The following is a 20,467-nucleotide window of genomic DNA, read 5'->3' on the forward strand; positions in this document are numbered from 1 at the left end:
AGCAGTCACTAGAATAATAATGCAAAACATTTGGCTAAATGCATAAAATGGAATTCTAAAAAATATTCAAATAACCCCTCCCCCCTCAAGAAAAAAAGGCAAGAAGGGAAGAACAGAGAAACAAACACAGACAGGACAACAGAAAACAAATAATAACATGTTAGACCTACATCAAATGGTATCAATAATTGCATTAACTGTTAATGGATTAACCGTTACAAATTAAACAGTAGTTTTCAGAATTGATATCGAAAAAAGCAAGACCAAACTATGTACTTTCATACAAGGGACACATTTTAAACACAAAACAGATGAGATCAAAGTAAATGAATGAGGAGAGATAGACCATGCAAACAGAAGCATAAGAAGGCTGGAGTGGCTCTATTCATATCAGACAAAGTAGACGTAAAGACAGAAAGTACTACTGAAAACAAAGAGGGACCTTTCACAGACATTAAAAAGTCAAGTTTTCAGGAAGGCATAACGATTCTAATTGTATGTACCTAACAGCAGAGCCTCAAAATACACGAAGGAAAAATTGGCAGAATTAAAGGGGGAAATACGAAATTCAAAATCTCAGCAAGAGGTTTTAATGCTTCTTTCAGAAACTGATAGAGCAGCTAGGAAAGCAATCAGTAAGGAAAGTTTATTAGGACAGTACTCTCAACCAGCTTGACATCACTGATATTTGTACACAGTATGTTCACCAAGGCAGACCACAGACTGGATCACAAACAAGCCTTAATGAATTTAAAAAGATTAAAACCAACTAGAGTATACATCCTTTGTCCAGAATAAAATTAAATTAGAAAAAATAACAATAGCACATCTAGAAAAATGCCAAATATATGTAAATTAATCAATACACTTCTAAATAAGTCATAGGTCAAAGAAGAAATCAGTGGAAATTGGAAGATATTTTGAAAAGATGATAATGAAAATATAACACAATATTTATGGAATGTAACTAAAGTGATGCTTAGAGAAAAAATTATAGTTTTAGTGCTTAAATTAGAAGAAAGGAAATGTTGAAAAATAATGGCCCAAGCTTCCACCTTGTGGTAGGCAGGGTTTTAAGGTTCCCACCCACCAATGTGCAAGCCCCATATAATCCATTCCCTGTGAGTGTGAGAACCTGACCTAATCAGGTGGGCTCTTGTAAAAGAGGTTTTACAGTGAGAGACAAGAAGGCAGAGAAATTTGAAGCTGCAGCAGACATTCTTTTGCTGGCCTTGAAGAAGCAAACCTCCATGCTGCAGAGGGGGCCGCAAGGCCAGGTCCTGAGAGCGACCTCTAGTCAACAAGAAACAACAAGAAAATGGGACCTCGGTCAGACAGCCACAAGGAAGCAAATTCTGCCAACCACCTGAGGAAGCTTAAAAGTGGGTCCTTCCCAGGATGAGCCTCCAGATAAGGATGCAGCTAGCCAACATCCTGATTGTCCCTGTAAGACACTGAGCAGAGGACTCAGCTAAAACATGCCAAACTCCTACTCCAAGGAAACTGTAAGATAAAAAATTTACATTGCTTTAAGCTGTGAAATTTGTGGTAGTCTGTTATGCAACAATGGAAAACTAATACACTGTTTTAAAATACAGTGTATTAATAGAAAATCTGAGATATAGTTAGGCCAACACCTTAGGAGACAAGCGCTATTGAAAAGACAGTTTGTTATACTCACAGATCTCAGGATCAGAGAGCAAACCACTCCATGAGGGGCCACGTGGGGAAGCTCTGGTTCCTGTCGGAAGGCAGAGGAAGCAGGAGGAAACCGTGGGCGAGAACCTTTGTTGTGGTTTTCTCAGAAAGGAACAGGTGAGAGAGGGCGAGCAGGTGTAGGATTTGGCTAGTTTGACTAATTTCAGTGGGCCCTAGGGCATAGGGCTGACCCTAGTCGTCTGGTGCCTGGCCCGAGGGTGATGAGGGCAGGTGGAGAGTGGCCCAGAGTGTGAGATCCATAAAGGAGGTGGTAGGGCTGTGAGCTCTGGATTGGTTGGTTTGCATAAGAAAGGCTCACTCACTGGGTGATTGTTTGATAGCTCCAGGAATTAGCCAACCCTGGGAGGGGCAGGACCCCCAGGGTCAGCAAAGCCCCGGATAGCAAAGCATCAGAATAAAGAAAACAAAAGACATGGGGTTAATACATAGACTTCAAAAGCTAGAACAAGAAGAGCAAAGTAAACACAAACCTGGTAGAAGGAAATAAATAATAAAGATAGGAGTAACAATCAATGACATTGAAGATATGTCTACAAAAACTTCCCAAACTGAAATACAAAGAGAAAAAAATGGAAAAAAACCAGAACAGCATATTCAAGAACTGTGGGACAATTTAAAATGTCTAACATATGACTGATTGGAATATCAGGAGGAGAAGAAAAAGAGAACAGAGAAGAAGGAAAAGTTCAAGTACTAATGACTGAGAATCTTCCAAAATTAATGGCAGTCACAAAACCATAGATCCAGCAAGCTCAGAAAACACAAAGCAGGATCAATGCCAAAAAAGCTATACCGAAGCAAATCATATTCAAATGGCACAAAACTAAACACAAAGAGGAAATCTTGAAAGAAGCCTGAGGGGAAAAAACACCTTACCTGTAGAGGAATAAAGATAAGACGTGGCCAACTTCTCATCAGAACCCACACAGTCAAGAACAGAGTGAAGTTAAAGACTCAGTGTTGAAAGAACAAGAAACACCAACCTAGAATTCTACACCCAGTGAAATTATCCTTCAAATATGAAAGACACAAAGGCTTTGTCAGACAAACAAAAACGGAGGGAATTCACCACCAGCAGACCTGCCCTGTAAGAAATATTTTTTTAAGTTTTTCATGGAGAAGAAGAATAATATATATCAGAAACTGAGATCTACATTTAAGAAAGGGGAAAAGCATCAGGAAAAAATAAAATCTATTTAAAATTCTTTAAAAATGAGTCTCAGGAAAATCATACAGTAAAAAGTAACACGAGAGTTCTCTAACAAAAGGCTATTACTTTTCTGGAAAAAAGCGAGAGCTAAGACAACCTCTAAGAAAACAAACTGTGTCAGCATCATCTTCAGTTTACACCAGGCGAAGTTCACTGTCTTTCAGCTGCTCTTCCCCTCCGTGAGAGCCTCCAATGGGAGACAGTAGTATTCCACCTACGACCACGACTCAAACGGGAGCTGGGGGCTGCAGGTCTGGAGCCAACAGACTTGTTTTGCTTTGACCTTACAATATTTTATACATTTAACCCAACATTTATAAATCAGAATATTTCATATCAAAAGACAGAATTCCCAATTATCTTTTAAAAACTAAAACCCTGTGCCAACAGTGGACACAGTTCCACAAGGCAGGGATGTGCTGGCTGCCCCTTCAGGGGGCCAGTACTCCCACCGTGGACCTCCTCCCCGACATGTGTGCATTAACCCTTTCCTGCCCCTCGGGTGTGTGCATTCCTTCACTCTTGTCCTGCCTGGTTCTCCCAGATATTTGCAAGCCCTGCTCTAAGAAATTGAGGAGTTTTTTCCTTTCTTCTTTCAGGCACACTACGGCTACCACACAATTTTTTAATTGGGTGCAATTCAACATAGCAGTTATCTAAAAATCCAGTTATTCTGAGCAGAGTCCTTTAAGTCAATTGTAGACATCTGGTAACAAAAATGCCTTATTCGATAAGAATAAAAATTCCCCTACTAGCAACAACTGCTGTGTCTTACCTAGGTTGAGTTGACGAGACAGTCGAAGGCTCAGATAAAACAAATAGTCCTCAGGCAGTGGGTCTGGCAAGGATGATTGGGTGTAAGTTAGGAAGTTGGTGAGAGCAATCAGCGTCTTTTTTTTTTTTTTTGAGATAGAATTGACGTATAACATTGTGTAAGTCTAAGGGGTACAACATATTGATTTTATAAACTTGTATTGCAATATAGTTGCCACTGCAGACTTAGCTAACACCTCTGCCACATCACACAATTCCCATTTCTTCTAGTGGGGGGAACAATTAGGATCTATTCTCTTAGCAAGTATGATGTTTATAATACAGTTTTGTTGTCTATGCAATCATCCTCTTTTATGGTGCTGTGTCAGCCTAGCCTTTTCACAGGATATATACTCAGTTACTGTGGTCATTGGGTTCATGGTTATCAAGAAACATGGCAAGTGACCTTAAAGCAGAAATATAGGAGAGCTGGAAAAGAGAAAGCAAATGCATGGTGTGTTCTCAAATATTGGTCAGATAGATAAATGAGTGACCACATCATGCTCTCCTTACGTGAGTCCTTAATAATTATGTTAATATCTAACTTTCATGGAGGCTCTTGCTAAGTGCTGGGCACCAAGCTAAGCTCTTGTCGGGTATTATCTCATAAACCTCTTTATCTACCATCAAGCTTCCATTTAAAACCCTCCAGTGATAGGGAAATAATTCACAATAAGAACAAAAACTATCAAATAAACCATCTGGTGGTAAGAACTTTATGGAGAAAATTATGAAATTTTTCTTAAGGACTTATGAGGTGAAAACTATTATTATACTCACTTTACAGATGAGAAAACTGATGTTTACAGGTCAAGTAGCTCCTTCAAAAATAACCAACCCTTCATCAACTTTATCTATCGGCTACCCCCTATTTCTCTGCTCTCCTTCATGGCAAAATTCTTTGAAAGCGTGGTCTACACCTGCTGCACCCACATCAACGAGGGCTGACAGATCAACCCATCAAATGTATGCCAATTTCAGCCCCTCTCTCACATGCCCCATTACACCCTAGCACAAGTCACTGTCGTCTCTGATCTAGACTTCTACAAAGGCTTCCTAGCTGATCTCTTGGCCTCCATTTAGTCTAGTTCCCACACAACAGCCAACAGATATTTTAAAAGATAAATTAGATCATTAGATCATTTCACTCTTCTGCTCAAAACCCTACACATTTCTTTCTTTTTTTTTTTTTTAAAGACTGGCACCTGAACTAACAACTGCTGCCAATCTGTTCCCTTTTTTCTTTTTGCTCTCCCTCCCCAAATCCCCCCAGTACACAGCTGCACATTTTAGTTGTGGGTCCTTCTAGTTGTGGCACGTGGGATGCCACCCCAATGTGGTCCAAGGAGTGGTGCTATGTCCACGCCCAGGATCCAAACCAGTGAAACCCTGGGCTGCCACAGCGGAGCGGGTGAACTTAACCACTCGGCCACAGGGCTGGCCCCATCCCCTACACATTTCTTACTGTAGCCTAACAAGCTCTCATCTCCTATTTTCTCTGCTTTGCTCCCTGTACTCCAACCATCCTGGCCTTTCTATTGGTCCTCAAATATGATAAGCACATGCCCACACCTGAGCCATTGTGCTCACCACACTCTCTGCCTGGAATGCTCATCTCAGAGATCTTCCCAAAATTGCTCACTCTTTCCTTTTGGGTCACTACATTAAATGTCACCTCCTTAATAGCTTTTCTATCTAATTACTCCCTCTACCTCTTGCTATGTCTTGCTTTGTTTTTATTCTTAGCACTTATTACAATAATATCACAGTACACATTGATTTGCTCATTAATTTTCTATCTTTTCCTACTTGGATATAAGTTCCACGAGGGCAGAGACTTTTTTAGTCAACTTTAATTCCCAGCTCCTAGAATTTCCTGGCACATAGAAAGTGTTCAATATTCATTAAATGAACAAATACGGAGTAAACAAATTAGTAAGGACAACATTTAAAGGGCGTCTGGTATACACAGAGTTGTTTTTATCATTTGTGTTAACCTAACCATGATGAGCACAGAAAAAATAGCAATTTAAACTCCTTCTCACCATCAAAATTTGCATATTTCACAGGTAACAGTTGATTTTTCAACTCCTTTTCTGTACATTTCAACTCTAAGATACAAACAAACTGAAGTAAACAAACAAACAAACAAAAACCCAAACAACTATAAAAGCAAGAAGTGACATTGGAGCTCGGTTAGAAAAAGAAAAACCAACTGAATATTCTCACCAATGATCAAACATTTTATGAATAAACATAGATGATACAAAGCTATGTATACACATCACAGAGAAAAAATGCCATAACTTCAGGTTTCAAAAAAAAAGGAACAAGAAACTACATATTATTCATGTGAGCATTCTGCATTCCATAGTTCAGGAATGTGAAGGAGAAAGAAGAGTTTGCTTTGCCATTTTGTTCAAATTCTCTGCCATATGATGGCAAGACTCCATTGCACTCCACTTTTCCAAAGATACATAAAACAATTACTTGAAGGAAGTTCAACCATACATTCTTGATACTAGGACATATTTAGAAAACATGTACAACCAGATTTTTAAAACTCTCTTTAGATCTGTTACTTATGTTAATTGCAGTTTCTTGTTTATCTCCTGTCAGGACCCATATTTTAATGTCTGCTTTCAGTAAGTTGGTTATCGTTTCTGGAACACGTGCTTGAAGGCAATCTTCAATGGCTGTGGCTCCAAGTAGCAGAAATTCCTAGATGTTTTTGAAAGAGATATTTTTTTATTACTGATCAAAGATTTTAAAAAATTTTAACAAATAAATGAACTATATTTTGAAGATATGCAGTCTAATAATTTATTATGTGAAATCCCATAACTGTGCACACACACACATAATTTTTTCTAGTCTCTTCCATTGGTCTATTTGTTTTCCCTGTTTCACTACATGAGGCAGTGTAGCATGATGGTTAAGATCATTGGCTCTTGGATCCGTGCCCTAACTCTAAAAGTTACTAGATGTGTAATCAAGAGTAAATTACTCAAGCTTCTGTGCCTCCTTTTCTATAACTGGAGAAGAGGGGAAAATATAATTACTCATAGAATTATTGTGAGAGTTGACATTTGTAAAGCGATTAGAATAATGTCTGGCATATTATAAATAGTTAATATTATCTTTTATTTTGATTATTATAACCTTAAGATAAGTCTTGATGTCTAGAGAGGTAAGCCCACTTTCTTTATTATCTTTCTTCAAAAATTATCATGATAATCCTTTGCCTCCTCCTACTTCTGTTTGAATTTTAAAACAAACTTGTCAAGTTCTGTGAAAATCCTTTTGGGAATTTTATGCATTCCTGCATTGCACTAAATTTACAGATTACTTTGAGGAGAACTATCACACTTATTATACTGAGTTTTTCTATTATTGTATAGACCCATCCATTTATGTAGGTCCTTACTTCAGTCCTTAAGAAAAATTTCATAATTTTCTCCATAAAGTTCTTACCACCAGACAGTTTATTTTATAGTTTTTGTTCCTATTGTGAATTATTTCCCTATCACTGGAGGGTTTTAAATGGAAGCTTGATGGTAGATAAAGAGGTTTATGTAAAACATAAAGCCAGATGATCTCTGATAATCTGGGATATTGTTTCCCAGAAGCCAGCATAATCTAAAGGTTCAAGAGTATTTTACATTGCTATTACTTGTCAAAGTAGAATTAACATGAGCTGATTCTGTGCTGATAATTAGAATTAACACCATTGAAACAGTATCACATGCAAACTGTAAATTAAAGCTTTAAAATAGCCATAAAGTATTTTAGTCTTCTTTTTGACAAATTGAATTATTTTATTTCTATTTTTAAATTATTTTGGTGAGGAAGAGTGGCCTTGAGCTAACATCTGGTGCTCATCTTCCTTTATTTTGTATGTGGGTTGCCACATACAGCGTGGCTTGTAGGCGGTGGAGGTCCATGCCCAGGATCCAGACCTACAGACCCCAGGCCACTGAAATGGAGTGCACTGAACTACACCACTATACCACTGGGCCAGGCCCAAACTGAATTTTTTAAAATGTTAAATATTCAAGTCACATTGATCCTACAAGACATCTTTCTATTTTCATTATATTATTTTTGTGCCATTTCTACTATAATATTTTCAAGATATTTCTATATTAAAACTTTGTATTACAATGTAAGATTTCTCACAAGTATCAGAAACATGATTTATGTTTCTAGGTATGAAACATGGATTTTTAAAAGAATGTTTTAAATCTTTTCATTTTAAAAATGCTCAGCTAACTAGGAATAAAAGGGTTGTTCTCAGCCTGGTAAAGGATATCTATGAAGATCTACAGTTAACATCCAACTTAATGGAAAAGGACTAGATGCTTTCCTTTTAAGATCATGAATAAGATAAGAATGTCCACCCTCACCAGTACCATTCAACATTGACCTGGGGGTTCCAGCCAAGGTAATTAGGAAAGAAAAAGAAATAAAGAGATCCAAAATGAAAACTAAAAAGTAAAACTATCTCTATTCACAGATGACATGATCTTGTATATAAAAAACCCTAAAGAATCCTCTAAAAAATTATTAGAAATAATAAATGAGTTCAGCAAGGTTGCAGGATATATTATCAATATACAAAAGTCAATTGTATTTCTATATACTTGAAAGGAACAATCCAAAAAAATGAAATTAAGAAAAAAATCCCATTTATAATAGCATCAAAAATAACAAAATACTTAGGAAAAAATTTAACAGAAGAAGTGCAAAACATAATTTGAAAACAAATAAATATTGTTCAAAGAAATTAAAGAAGATCTAAATAAATTATAAACATTCCATGTTATGGATTGGAAGACAATATATTTAAGACAGCAATATTCCCCAAATTGATCTATAGATTCAATACGATCCCTATCAGAATCCCAGCTGTTCCATTTTTGGAAATGGACAAACTGATTCTAAAATTCATGTGGAATTGCAAGGGACACAAAATATTCAATACAATCTTGACACAAAATAACCAAGTGGAAGTCTCACACTTCCTGATTTCAAAACTTACAACAAAGCAACTGTAATCAAGATAGTGTGATACTACCATAAGGATAGATATATAGATTGTGTAATGGAAGTGACAGTACAAAAATAATGCCTTGTGGGAGTGACATAAGCATCATGGCAGAGTGAATGCTTCCCTTAGACTCTCCCCTCTGAGATACAATGGAAAGGACATTCATATCCTAAGAGAGGACAGTCACACAACACTAAAGATGTCTGCAACCCACACAGCCATATATCTGAAGATGGAGGTGCTGGACCCTGGGAGGAAGTGGAAGGAGGTAAGGGGATCTCCTCTCCCTTCTGAACAGCAGTGACCCCAGGACTGTGCACAGCTCTGATAGGAGTGGGTAGGGGCGGCCCTTTGTTGGAACACCTTCATTCTCCAAGTTCCCTTACAGCCAAAGGGAAAGCCACACACAGAGGTGGCTAAGATATTGTAGGGGTATCTTCATCAAGCTAGCACTCCAAGAGAGCAGATAGTGAGGGCATAGCAAGAACGTCCCCAGGACTGCACAGATGAAAGAAAGCACCCCTCCCCCCCAGCACTCCAGCTCAACCAGTCAGCCAGAGTGCCCATGCATACCATAGAAAAGCAGTAGCTGTGAGTGAGGGAGCTGCAGATCACGGCAGGCTCAGAATACACAGTTCTTGAACCCAACCCAGTGGTGGCAGGTGGAAGCTGTGACCAAATACTATCACTATGCAGAGGCACAAATCCACACCATCAAACAATATGAAAAAACATATTAATATTACAGACCAGAAGGAAAATGACAAGTACCCAGAAATCAATCCTGAAGGCACAGAAATTTCTAACCTAAATGACAGAGAATTCAAAATAGCTATCACAAAAAAAACTCAATGGGTTACAAGAAGATACAGAAAAACAGTTCAATGAAATCAGGAACTTCTTTACAAAAGAGATTGAAACTATAAAGAAAAACCAAACAGAAATGTTGGAGATGAAAAACACAATGGATGAGATGAAGAAAAACCTGGAATCCCTGAATAACAGAGCTGATATCATGAAGGACAGAATTAGCACCTTGGAGGACAGAAATGCTTCAGATGGAGGAAGGGAGAGCTAAGACTAAAAAGAAATGAAGAAATTCTCCAAGAAATATCTGACTCAATTAGGAAATGCAACATAAGGATTATAATAGGTATTCCAGAGGGAGAAGAGGTGAATGGAGCAGAGAGCTTGTTCAAAGAAATAATAGCTGAGAACTTCCCAAACCTGGGGAAGGAGCTGGAAATATAAGTGAAAGAAGTTATTAGAACTCCTAATTATATCAATGTGAAAAGACCTTCTCCAGTAGTAGTAAAGCTGGCAAAAGTCAATGAGAGAGAAAAAACATTAAGGGCAGCAAGGCAGAAGAAAATAACTTACAAAGGAACCTCTATCAGGCTTTCACTGGATTTCTCAGCAAACTTTACAGGCTAGGAGAGAGGGGAATGATATACTCACAATTCTGAAAAAACTTTCAGCCAAGAATACTCTATCCAGCAAAAATATCCTTCAGATATTATGGAGAAATAAAAACTTTCCCAGACAAACAAAAGCTAAAGTTCATTGCCACAAGACATGCCCCCCTACAAGAAATGCTCAAGAAGGCCCTCATACCTGAAAAAAAGGAAAGGGGTTACAAAGCCTTGAGCAAGGAGATAATTAGGTAGCCAAAACCAGAAAAATTTCAGCTCCCTATCAGACTAGGTTAGTAAACACTTAATTTTAACACTAAAGATAAAGGGAAAGAAAACATCAAAAATAAATAAAATCTCGTCATTTTAACCACAAACTCACAAGACAAGACGGAATAAGTCATGACAATAATAACATAGAAGGGGAAGAGGCAAGGAATGGAATTGGCTAAGGCTAAGGAAATAAGAAGCTATCAGAAAATGGACTATCGCATCTATGAGATTTTTTAAACAAACCTCATGGTAACCAATAAACAAATAATCAGAACAGAGAAACAAATGGTAAATAAAGAGAAAACTAAGAAAACCATCATAGAGAACTACCTAACTGAATTGGTATCTGAAATATACAGGACGAGAAACAAGGGAAAGGCAGAAAAAACAGAAAATGAGCAATAAAATGGCAACATTAAGCCTTTGTATATCAATAATCACTCTAACTGTAAATGGATTGAATTCTCTAATCAAAAGACACAGAGTGGGGGCTGGCCCAGTGGTGCAGCGGTTAAGTTTGCATGTTCCACTTCAGCGGCCCGGGGTTTGCCAGTTCTGATCCTAGGTGCGGACATGGCTGCATGGCAAGCCATGCTGTGGTAGGCATCCCACATATAAGGTAGAGGAGGATGGGCATAGATGTTAGCTCAGGGCCAGCCTTCCTCAGCAAAAAAGAGGAGGATTGGCAGCAGTTAGCTCAGGGTTAATCTTCCTAAAAAAAAAAGAGAGACACAGAGTGGCAGGATGGATTAAAAAACAAGACCCAAAAATATGCTGCCTCCAGGAAACACCTCTGAGCTCTAAAGACAAACACAGGCTCAGAGTGAAGGGATGGAAGATGATACTCCAAGCCAACGGCAAACGAAAGAAAGCAGCTGTTTTCATACTTATATTAGACAAAGCAGACTTCAAGACAAAACAGGTGATGAGAAACAAAGAGGGGCAGTATATAATGATAAAAGGGACACTCCACCAAGAAGACATAACACTTATAAATATCTATGCACCCAACGCAGGAGCACCAAAGTACATAAAGCAACTATTAACAAACCTAAAAGGAGATATTAACAACAACACAATAATAGTAGGGAACCTCAACACTCCACTCACATCAATGGATAGATCACCCAGACAGAAAGTCAACAAGGAAATAGTGGATTTAAATGAAAACCTAGACCAGATGGACTTAATAGATATATATAGAACACTACATCCAAAAAACAGCAGAATACACATTCTTCTCAAGTGTACATGGAACATTTTCAAGCATAGACCGTATGTTGGGAAACAAGGCAAGCCTCAATAAATTTAAGAAGATTGAAATCATATCAAGCATCTTTTCTGACCATAATTCTATAAAACTAGAAATCAACTACAGGTAAAATGCTGATAAAATGACAAAGATGTGGGACTAAACAACACAATGTGGGACTAAACTGAACATGAATGAATGGATCATTGAAGAAATTAAAGGAGAAATAAAAAAAAAATGCAGACACAAATGAAAATGAAAATACACCATACCAACTCATATGAGATGCAGCAAAAGCAATTCTAAGAGGGAAATTCATAGCAATACAGGCCCACCTTAAAAAAACAAGAAAAACCTGAAATAAGCAATCTTAAACAAACCTTATGTAATTAGAAAAATAAGAAAAAACAATGCCAAAAGTGAACAGAAGGAGGGAAATAATACTTGGCAGAAATAAACAAAAAAACAGTAGAAAGGATCAATGAAACTAAGAGCTGTTTCTTTGGGAAGATAAGCAAAATTGAGAAACCCTTAGCCAGACTCACTAAGAAAAAAAGAGAGCAGGCTCAAATAAACAAAATTAGAAAGGAAAGAGGAGAAATTGCAATGATACCACAGAAATACAAAGGATTATAAGAGAATACCATGAAAAACTATATGCCAACAAATTGGACAATCTAGGAGAAATGGATAAATCCTTAGACTCATACAACCTCCTAAAACTGAACCAAGAGGAAATAGAGAATCCAAATAAACAAAACACAAATAAAGAGATTGAAACAGTAACCAAAACCTCCCCAAAAATAAAATTCCAGGACCAGACAGCTTCTCTGGAGAATTCTACCAAACATTCAAAGAAGACTTAATACCTATTCTTCTCAAACTATTCCAAAAAATTGAAGATGATGTAATACTTCCCAACACGTTCTATGAGGCCAACATCACCTTGATACCAAAGCCAGGCAAGGACAACACAAAGAAGGAAAATTACAGGTCAATATCACTGATGAACATAGATGCAAAAGTCCTCAACAAAATATTGGCAAATTGAATACAGCAAAACATTAAAAACATTGTACACCATGATCAAGTGGGATATAGGGATGCAGGGATGGTTCAAAATCTACAAATATGTATAATGTGATACACCACATTAGTAAAATGAAAAATAAAAACCACATGATCATCTCAAGAGACACAGAGAAAGCGTTTCACAAGATCCAACATACCTTTATGATAAAAACTCCCAATAAAATGAGTTTGGAAGGAAAGTACCTCAACAAAATAAAGCCCATATATGACAAACCCACAGTCAACATCATATTCAATGGTGAAAAACTGAAAGCTATCCCTCTGAGAATAAGAACAAACAAGCATTCCTACTCTTGCCACTCTTATTCAACATAGTACTAGAGGTTTTGGCCAGAGCGATTAGACAAAAAAAAAAAAGAAACAAAAGGAGTCCAAATAGGCAACGAGGAAGTGAAACTGTCACTGTTTGCAAATGACATAATTTTATATATAGAAAAACCTAAAGAATCCATCGGAAAACTACTAGAAATAATCAATAACTACAGCAAAGTTGCAGAGTACAAAATCAACTTACAAAAATCAGTTGCATTTCTATACTCTGACAACAAACTAGCAGAAAGGGAAATGAAGAATACAATCCCATTTACAATCACAAGAAAAAAAATTAAATGCCTAGGAATGAATTCAACCAAGGAAGTAAAAGACCTGTACACTGAAAACTGTAAGACATTGTTGAAAGATATCAGAGATGACACAAAGAAATGGAAAGATATTCCATGCTCATGAATTGGAAGAATTAACATAGTTAAAATTTCTATATTACCTAAAGCAATCTACAAATTCAATGCAATCCTTATCAGAATCCCAAGGACATTTTTGACAGAAATAGAACAAAGAACCCTAAAATTTATATGGAACAACAAAAGACCTTCAATAGCCAAAGGAACCCTGTGAAAAAAGAAAAAAGCTGGAGGTATCACACTCTCTGATTTCCAAATATACTACAAAGCTATAAAACAGCATGGTACTGGCAGAAAAACAGATACACAGATCAATGGAACAGAACTGAGAGCTCAAAAATAAGTCCCACATATTTATGGAGAGCTAATTTTTGACAAAGGAGCCAAGAACATACGATGGAGAAAGGAAAGTCTCTTCAATAAATGGTGCTGAGGAAACTGGACAGCCACATGCAAAAGAATGAAAGTAGACCACCTATCTTATACCATACACAAAAATTAACCCAAAATGGATTAAAGATTTGAATGTAAGACCCAAAAGCATAAAACTCCTAGAAGAAAACATAAGCAGTAAACTCTTTGACATCGGTTGTAGCAGTATCTCCTTGAATATGTCTCCTCAGGCAAAGGAAACAAAGGAAAAGATAAATGAGGCTACACCAAACTAAAACGCTTCCACACAGCAAAGGAAACCATCAACAAAATGAAAAGGCAACCTACCAATATTTGATAAGGGTTAATATCCAGAATATATAAAGAACTCACACAACTCAACAACAAAAAAACAAACAACTTGATTAAAAAATGGGCAGGGGATCTGAATAGACATTTTTCCAAAGAAGACATACAGATGGCCAACAGGCACGTGAAAAGATGTTCAGCATCACTAATTGTTAGGGAAATGCAAATCAGAACCAAAATGAGATATCACCTATGCCCATCAGAATGGCTATTATTAAAAATACAAGAAATAATAAGTGTTGGAGAGGATGTGGAAAAAAAGGAACCCTCGTACACTGCTGGTGGGAATGTACTTAGGCGTAGCCACTATGGAAAACAGTATGGAGATTCATCAAAAAATTAAAACTAGAACTACCATATGATCCAGCTATTCCACTCACGGATATTTATTCAAAGAACAGAAAAACACTATTTTTAAAAGATATATGCATCCCTCTGTTCATTGCAGCATTATTCACAAAACCCAAAATACCATATGATTTCACTCACATGTGGAAGATAAACAAACACATACATAGATACAGAGGATAGACTGGTGGTTACCAGAGAGGAAGGGGTGTAGGAAGAGGATGAAAGGAGTGAAGGGGCACATTATTATGGTGACAGATGGCACCTAGACTTTGGTGGTGAGCATGGGGTAGTTTATACAGAAGTAGAAATACAATGATGCATACTTGACATTTACATCAGGTTACGAATCAATGTTACCTCAATAAAAAATTTAGAAATTAAAAAAAAAACAGAAGTAACAAATCTTGGTAAGGATTTGGAGAAATTGGAACACTTGTGCCCTGTTGGTGGGAATGTAAAATGGTATAGCCATTAGGGAAAACAGTATGGCGGTTCCTCAAAAAATGAAAGATAGAATTGCCATATAAAAAAAGGGGGGAATGTTTCAAAGGAACTATGAATCCAAAGAGCCTCAGAATCAAGTCTAATTCAATCAGTCGATCTATCAAATTCATATTTTACCAACAGAACGATCCTGGTATCTGATAGCTGATTACTTTAGCAAGTATATTCTAAGTTATGCTACATTTGACTATTGATACAAATGTAGACATTGTCTGTCTTACCCTTACCCAACAAGAAAGAAATTTAAAATCTTATGAGTCCCCAAAAGAAAAATCTTCAAAAAGCAAAGTGCTACTGGCCTCAATAGCCAGGAAAAGTGTCAGAAAATATCTCTCTATAACTGAAAACAATTAGGACCATCAAAATGTGCATGAAGTTGTATATAAGAGCCAATTTCACAGAACCAGTTTATTTTACGCTCTTTTGTGTCAGTTTCCAATACTTACCCAAAGGTCTGCAGAAAGTAGCCGTATAACTATAACTAATATAACATCTGCTAGAATTGTGGAAATTAACACAAGTCACAAGGCAGATAATTAGATGCTCGGATAGCTGATACAAAATAAGAAAAAGGACAACTGAAAGACAAGACTATTAGCTTTTCTAGATGGTATACAGGTGTTCCAAGCCTAGAAAACTAGAATTGATGACACAGATTTTGAAAAAACAAAATTAAAGTCAAGAATCATAATTTTTTAAGGCTGTTATAACTTGAAAGAGTTAACACAGAGGTCAGAGACTGCTATCCTTAGAATGACCTACTTGCAAGGCTGGCCCTTGGCTGGTAAACAATTCTCCAAACTGATTCAACTTACCCTGTGTGACCCCCATGGGAAGCCTGCACGTGGCTTCCTCCAGGCTCTGGCTATGGCTTTTTCCCTTACGATCTGGCTGTGTATCCTTACTACATTCCTGTAATAAATCTTAGCCATGAGTACAATAATGTGCTGAGTCCCATGAATTCTTCTAGAGATTTACTAAAAACATAGGGGTGGTTTTGGGAACCCCCAACACAGATGACAAATGGGCACGTGAAAAAATGCTCACTATCGTCAGTCACAGCATGGAAATGTAAATTAAAACCACAAGAGATACACACCTAGTAGAAGAGCTAAAATTAAAAAGACTAACCATACCAAGTGTTGGTGACAATAGCTTGCAGGAATGTAACCACAGTTGGGTGGTTTCTTAAAAAGTTAAAATACACTTACCATATGATCCAGCCATTTTATTCTTAAATATTTACCAAAGAGAAATGAAACCATATGTCCATACAAAGACTTTTGCACAAATGATCATAGGAGCATTATTTGTAGTAGCCAAAACTGCAAACAAAATGTCCACCAACAGGTGAATGGATAAACAAACTCTGATATACCCATATACTGGAACACTACTCAGCAACACAAAGAAATGAACTATTGATACGAGCTACAAACTGAATGAATTTTAAAATAATTATGAGTGAAAGAAGCCAGACAAAAAGTCATATACACTATGTGACTTTATTTATATAAAAATGTAGTAAATGCAAATGAATCTATAGTGACAGAACGCAGATCAGTGTCAAAACTTACCAAATTGTATACTTTAAATGTGTGCCGTTTATTCTACGCCAATTTTACCTCAATAAAGCTGGGCTTTTTAAAGTAATTATGGTAGTGAACAAATACGTAAGTGATCCAAAAAAGACCAAGATTTACAGAGGTCAAAGCTAATTCCTGAGACTCACCAAATCCCAGCACTTTGGGCTTAGAACTGCGATCAAAGTTCCTGCTATAAACCCTCAGCATCAAAAACCTATTCACTGGCTCTCAATAAAACACGGAGTGACAGCAAATTTTTCATTGACATTAAAGCTTAATAAAAATTCTGGTGTGAGCCACATAAATTTCAGTGGGCTTGGCTGTCGGGGAAGCTTTTTGGCTACCTTGACATGGATTTTTCAATCTTGGATAATGCGGTCAACAACCTGTGGTGACAGCAGATACAAAACAACAACATATTCAAATACTGCTGAGTTGTAGAAGGCTCCTACAAGTTGTGGGAACAAAGAGAGGAGCTGATATGAACAATGAATCCAGTACTTATAGCCCCTTTGCAGTAGAGCCGGAGCTGTCCTGCAGGAGTTCGGACAATTACAGACTTCCTTTTTCTATTACTAAAACAACATTAAAAGCATTAGTTTCTATTTTCCTTAGTACATGGCACTGACACACACAAAAAATCAAAGTCAAAAGAATTCTGAGAGAGTCCTCCACTGACCATTAGTGAAAAGGCCAACATGTTTCTTGCCAGTTTCCACTTCCTCTTTCTTTTACCATTACTCTCCACTTTCTTATACGACTACTATTTCTCAGTCACTATTCTTTCTTCTATGGAAATTTACTTATGCAAATATATCTAATCTATTATATATATTACTTATATATTATGTATAATATATATTAATTTATAATTTATAATGTAATTTAGTGCTGTATGTATATAATACATATATTAAATATAATAAAATACATGTTATATACACATACAAAATATAACCATTTAAAAACTGAGGAAGAACGAGGAGAGCAGCCCACGTCTGTGTATCATTCAGTCCTCACAACGTCCTGTCTCCAGTTTGCTGCACAGAGATGTTAAACAGCTAGCTTGATAGATGCCAGGTTTATTTTAATGTACAGTTCTGCCTCGAAGTCCTCTAGATTTATTTATTTATTTATTTGTGTATTTATTTATTTTACCGTCGTAGACAAACTTAAACTCATTGATTTTACTCCTGATCTAGCAGCCCAAATAGGCTTGAAGATCTGTTCTCACTGCCAAAGTAAACTGCTCAAAACAGTTCCGCTTCCTTATCATGTCATCCTCCCCACCCACCGCCCTTAACCCTCGGATGGCTCACCATGGCCTATAAATACTTTTCAAGAGACTCCTACAGATAATCCTTGCAGGAATCTTCACTGTCTCAGCTCTTTCTCAATACCCCACAGCCCTACGCCTTGCACACTCGGACTCCTACCACACCAGAAGACCCTCCCTCCCCGGCACAGCTTACATGCGGCTCCATGCCGTCGCCGGCTCCACAGCCTCCTCCTCAGGTAGGTGCCCCCTCCCAACTCCCATATCTACCTGTTGAAATTCTACCCATCGTTCGAAGATACAGCCCTCTCCACAGAGCCTTCCCCAAATGCCTCAGTCAGAAATAACGTCTTCTGTGCTTACCCAGAACGCGATATATCCATCTACCTAGTTCTTAGCAGATCCTGTCTGGCACTAAAACCGTTTCTGCACATACCTGTCTTCTAACAGACCGTAGGCTCCCACAGGCAAGGACAGCAGCATCTTTGTCGGGATACAAACCTCCACCCCCTAGCACAGTTCTTAATACAGACCAGGACTCAAAGTTCCTGAAATGATTAGCAAAAGAGCAACAAGAATTTCTCCCACTGAAAAATTTTATACCTAATTTTCAACTGTGGTGGAATACAGAGGTCCCTTAGGTAAGTGAAAGATACATCAAAGTCTAAACTGCGTTTGAGTTGCTATTTTTAAACTTGGCAACTAAACATTTTCTTTTCAAAGTAAGGCTACAAAGTGACAAATGGGTATCCTGTCTTTTTGTTTTTCCAACTCATTCTCTAGAAAAAGCATCAGCAAAGACCTTCAGGGAGTAAAAACTAGAAGGATGAAGTGTGGCTATCTACATGACCACAACAAGCAGCCAAACAGCAGACAAATAAAAATACTACAAACTGAAAACTTAAAGATATTCTGCTCCTTATTACTTGAAGGAATAGGTTACTATCTAAGTTACTAGGGCAAGTAAAAATGGTGTAAATACATCCAAGAAAATGATGATCTTTTAAAAACACAAATCAGATAGCACTGCCCTGCTTGAAGTCCTCTAGTGACTTTGCATCACACATACAAAAAATTCGAATTCCTCACTGTGTACTGCAAAGATCCTGCAGATCCTGCCGCAGACGGATTCTCCAAGCTCGTCTTCTGCACCTCCCTGCTCCTTGCTTCGCTTCCACCACATTGAGGTTCTTTCTGTTGCTTGACGCTGAGACCAGTATCTCTCAGTGCCTTGCTCTAGCTGTTACTTCTGCCCGGGATGCTCTTCCTCCACGTCTTCACATGGCTGCCTCCTCCACCTTCAATTATCAGCCCAAATCCCACACCTCGCAAAGGCTCCCTCGGCCGCTCTAAGGTAAACCTCCGCCACCAGCAGCTCCACAGTCTGCCTCTGTCGGATCGTACTGTTGATTTTCTCTGCAGTGCTCATCATGACCCGAAATTATCTTGTTCATTCACTTCTCTGTTTACTATCTGCCTCCCTCCACTAGAGTAGAAGCCCCACAAACAGGGGCTCATCATGGCCACTCTAATTCTAGAACAGTGGCTGGCATGTGGAAGATGCTCAAAAATATTTGTAGACTGCATTTAATGCCATGAAGACCAAAATATATTTTTTACATTCTTTAGCTTTTCTTTCACCTCTGGAAGCAGAGATTGGTTGAAAATACCGGGACTTTGGGATCAGATACACCTGATTTGAACCCTGATTCTGCCACTTATTTGCTTAGTGATGTTGGTACGGTTGCTTAAATTGAGCTCCAGCTGCATATCCTTCGAATGGGGCTGCCGCTATCTACCTTGAAGGACTGCTCTGTGCAGGTCAAGCAGACCAATTGGGATCTCAGTCATTAGTTTTTCCACGTTCTCAAGCTCTTCCAAAAAGAAAGAATTTTATTTTTCCTCAGGAATAAGACTGATCAAGAAATGGATGGTCAAGCTTAGAACAGAAGTAAGGTTCATAGAAATGATTCCTGAAGGAGAGAAGAAGGATCTCCTTCACGGGGGGAGGGAGGAGGAACGTGGTAAAATCCAAACATTTAAGCATCAGAAAAGAGTGTTCCAATTAAAAGAATAGGAATAAAAATAAATACTTATAGCAAGCGCTATGTCTTTTTTTTTTTGGACGTACCAGGCATTGTTATTTAATCTTCACAGCAATCCCATGAGGAGGATATCAATGCTATCCCCATTTTCTAGGCCAAGAAACCAAGGTCCACAGAGGTTAGGTGACTAGGAAGGTCATGAGCTAGTAACAGAGTCACAGCTAAGACCACAAATAAACCTTTTCCCTCCTCAGTCTCCCAGGCTCTTTTTACCCTCTCCACTCCTCCTCTCCAAATGGATCCATGCTTGTCATCCTCCCTTCTTTCCTCTTCTTCCTCCTCTTGCCCACTAGGCCCAGACAATACAGCCCCAAAGTAGCCCAATCAGCCACCAAGATGGCCATTTCGCCAGGCCACCAGAGAGCAGCATGTCAGCAAGAAGAGGGGAGAGAAATGTCTTAAA

At 37.9% G+C, this 20,467-nt stretch overlaps 1 protein-coding gene across 1 annotated transcript in view; it reads right to left on the reverse strand.

Moving 5' to 3' along the window:
* Positions 1-20,467, reverse strand: part of LOC106832433 (phospholipid-transporting ATPase IB-like) — a 123,085-nt gene that overhangs the window by 88,736 nt on the left and 13,882 nt on the right. The window contains 4 exon segments of the mRNA XM_070520414.1: positions 5,499-5,547; positions 6,325-6,463; positions 15,544-15,593; positions 17,185-17,258. Of these exon segments, the coding sequence (XP_070376515.1) occupies positions 5,499-5,547; positions 6,325-6,463; positions 15,544-15,593; positions 17,185-17,258 (312 nt within the window).

Source organism: Equus asinus, chromosome 11, assembly GCF_041296235.1.
Source record: "Equus asinus isolate D_3611 breed Donkey chromosome 11, EquAss-T2T_v2, whole genome shotgun sequence".
Taxonomy (NCBI): Eukaryota; Metazoa; Chordata; class Mammalia; order Perissodactyla; family Equidae; genus Equus; species Equus asinus.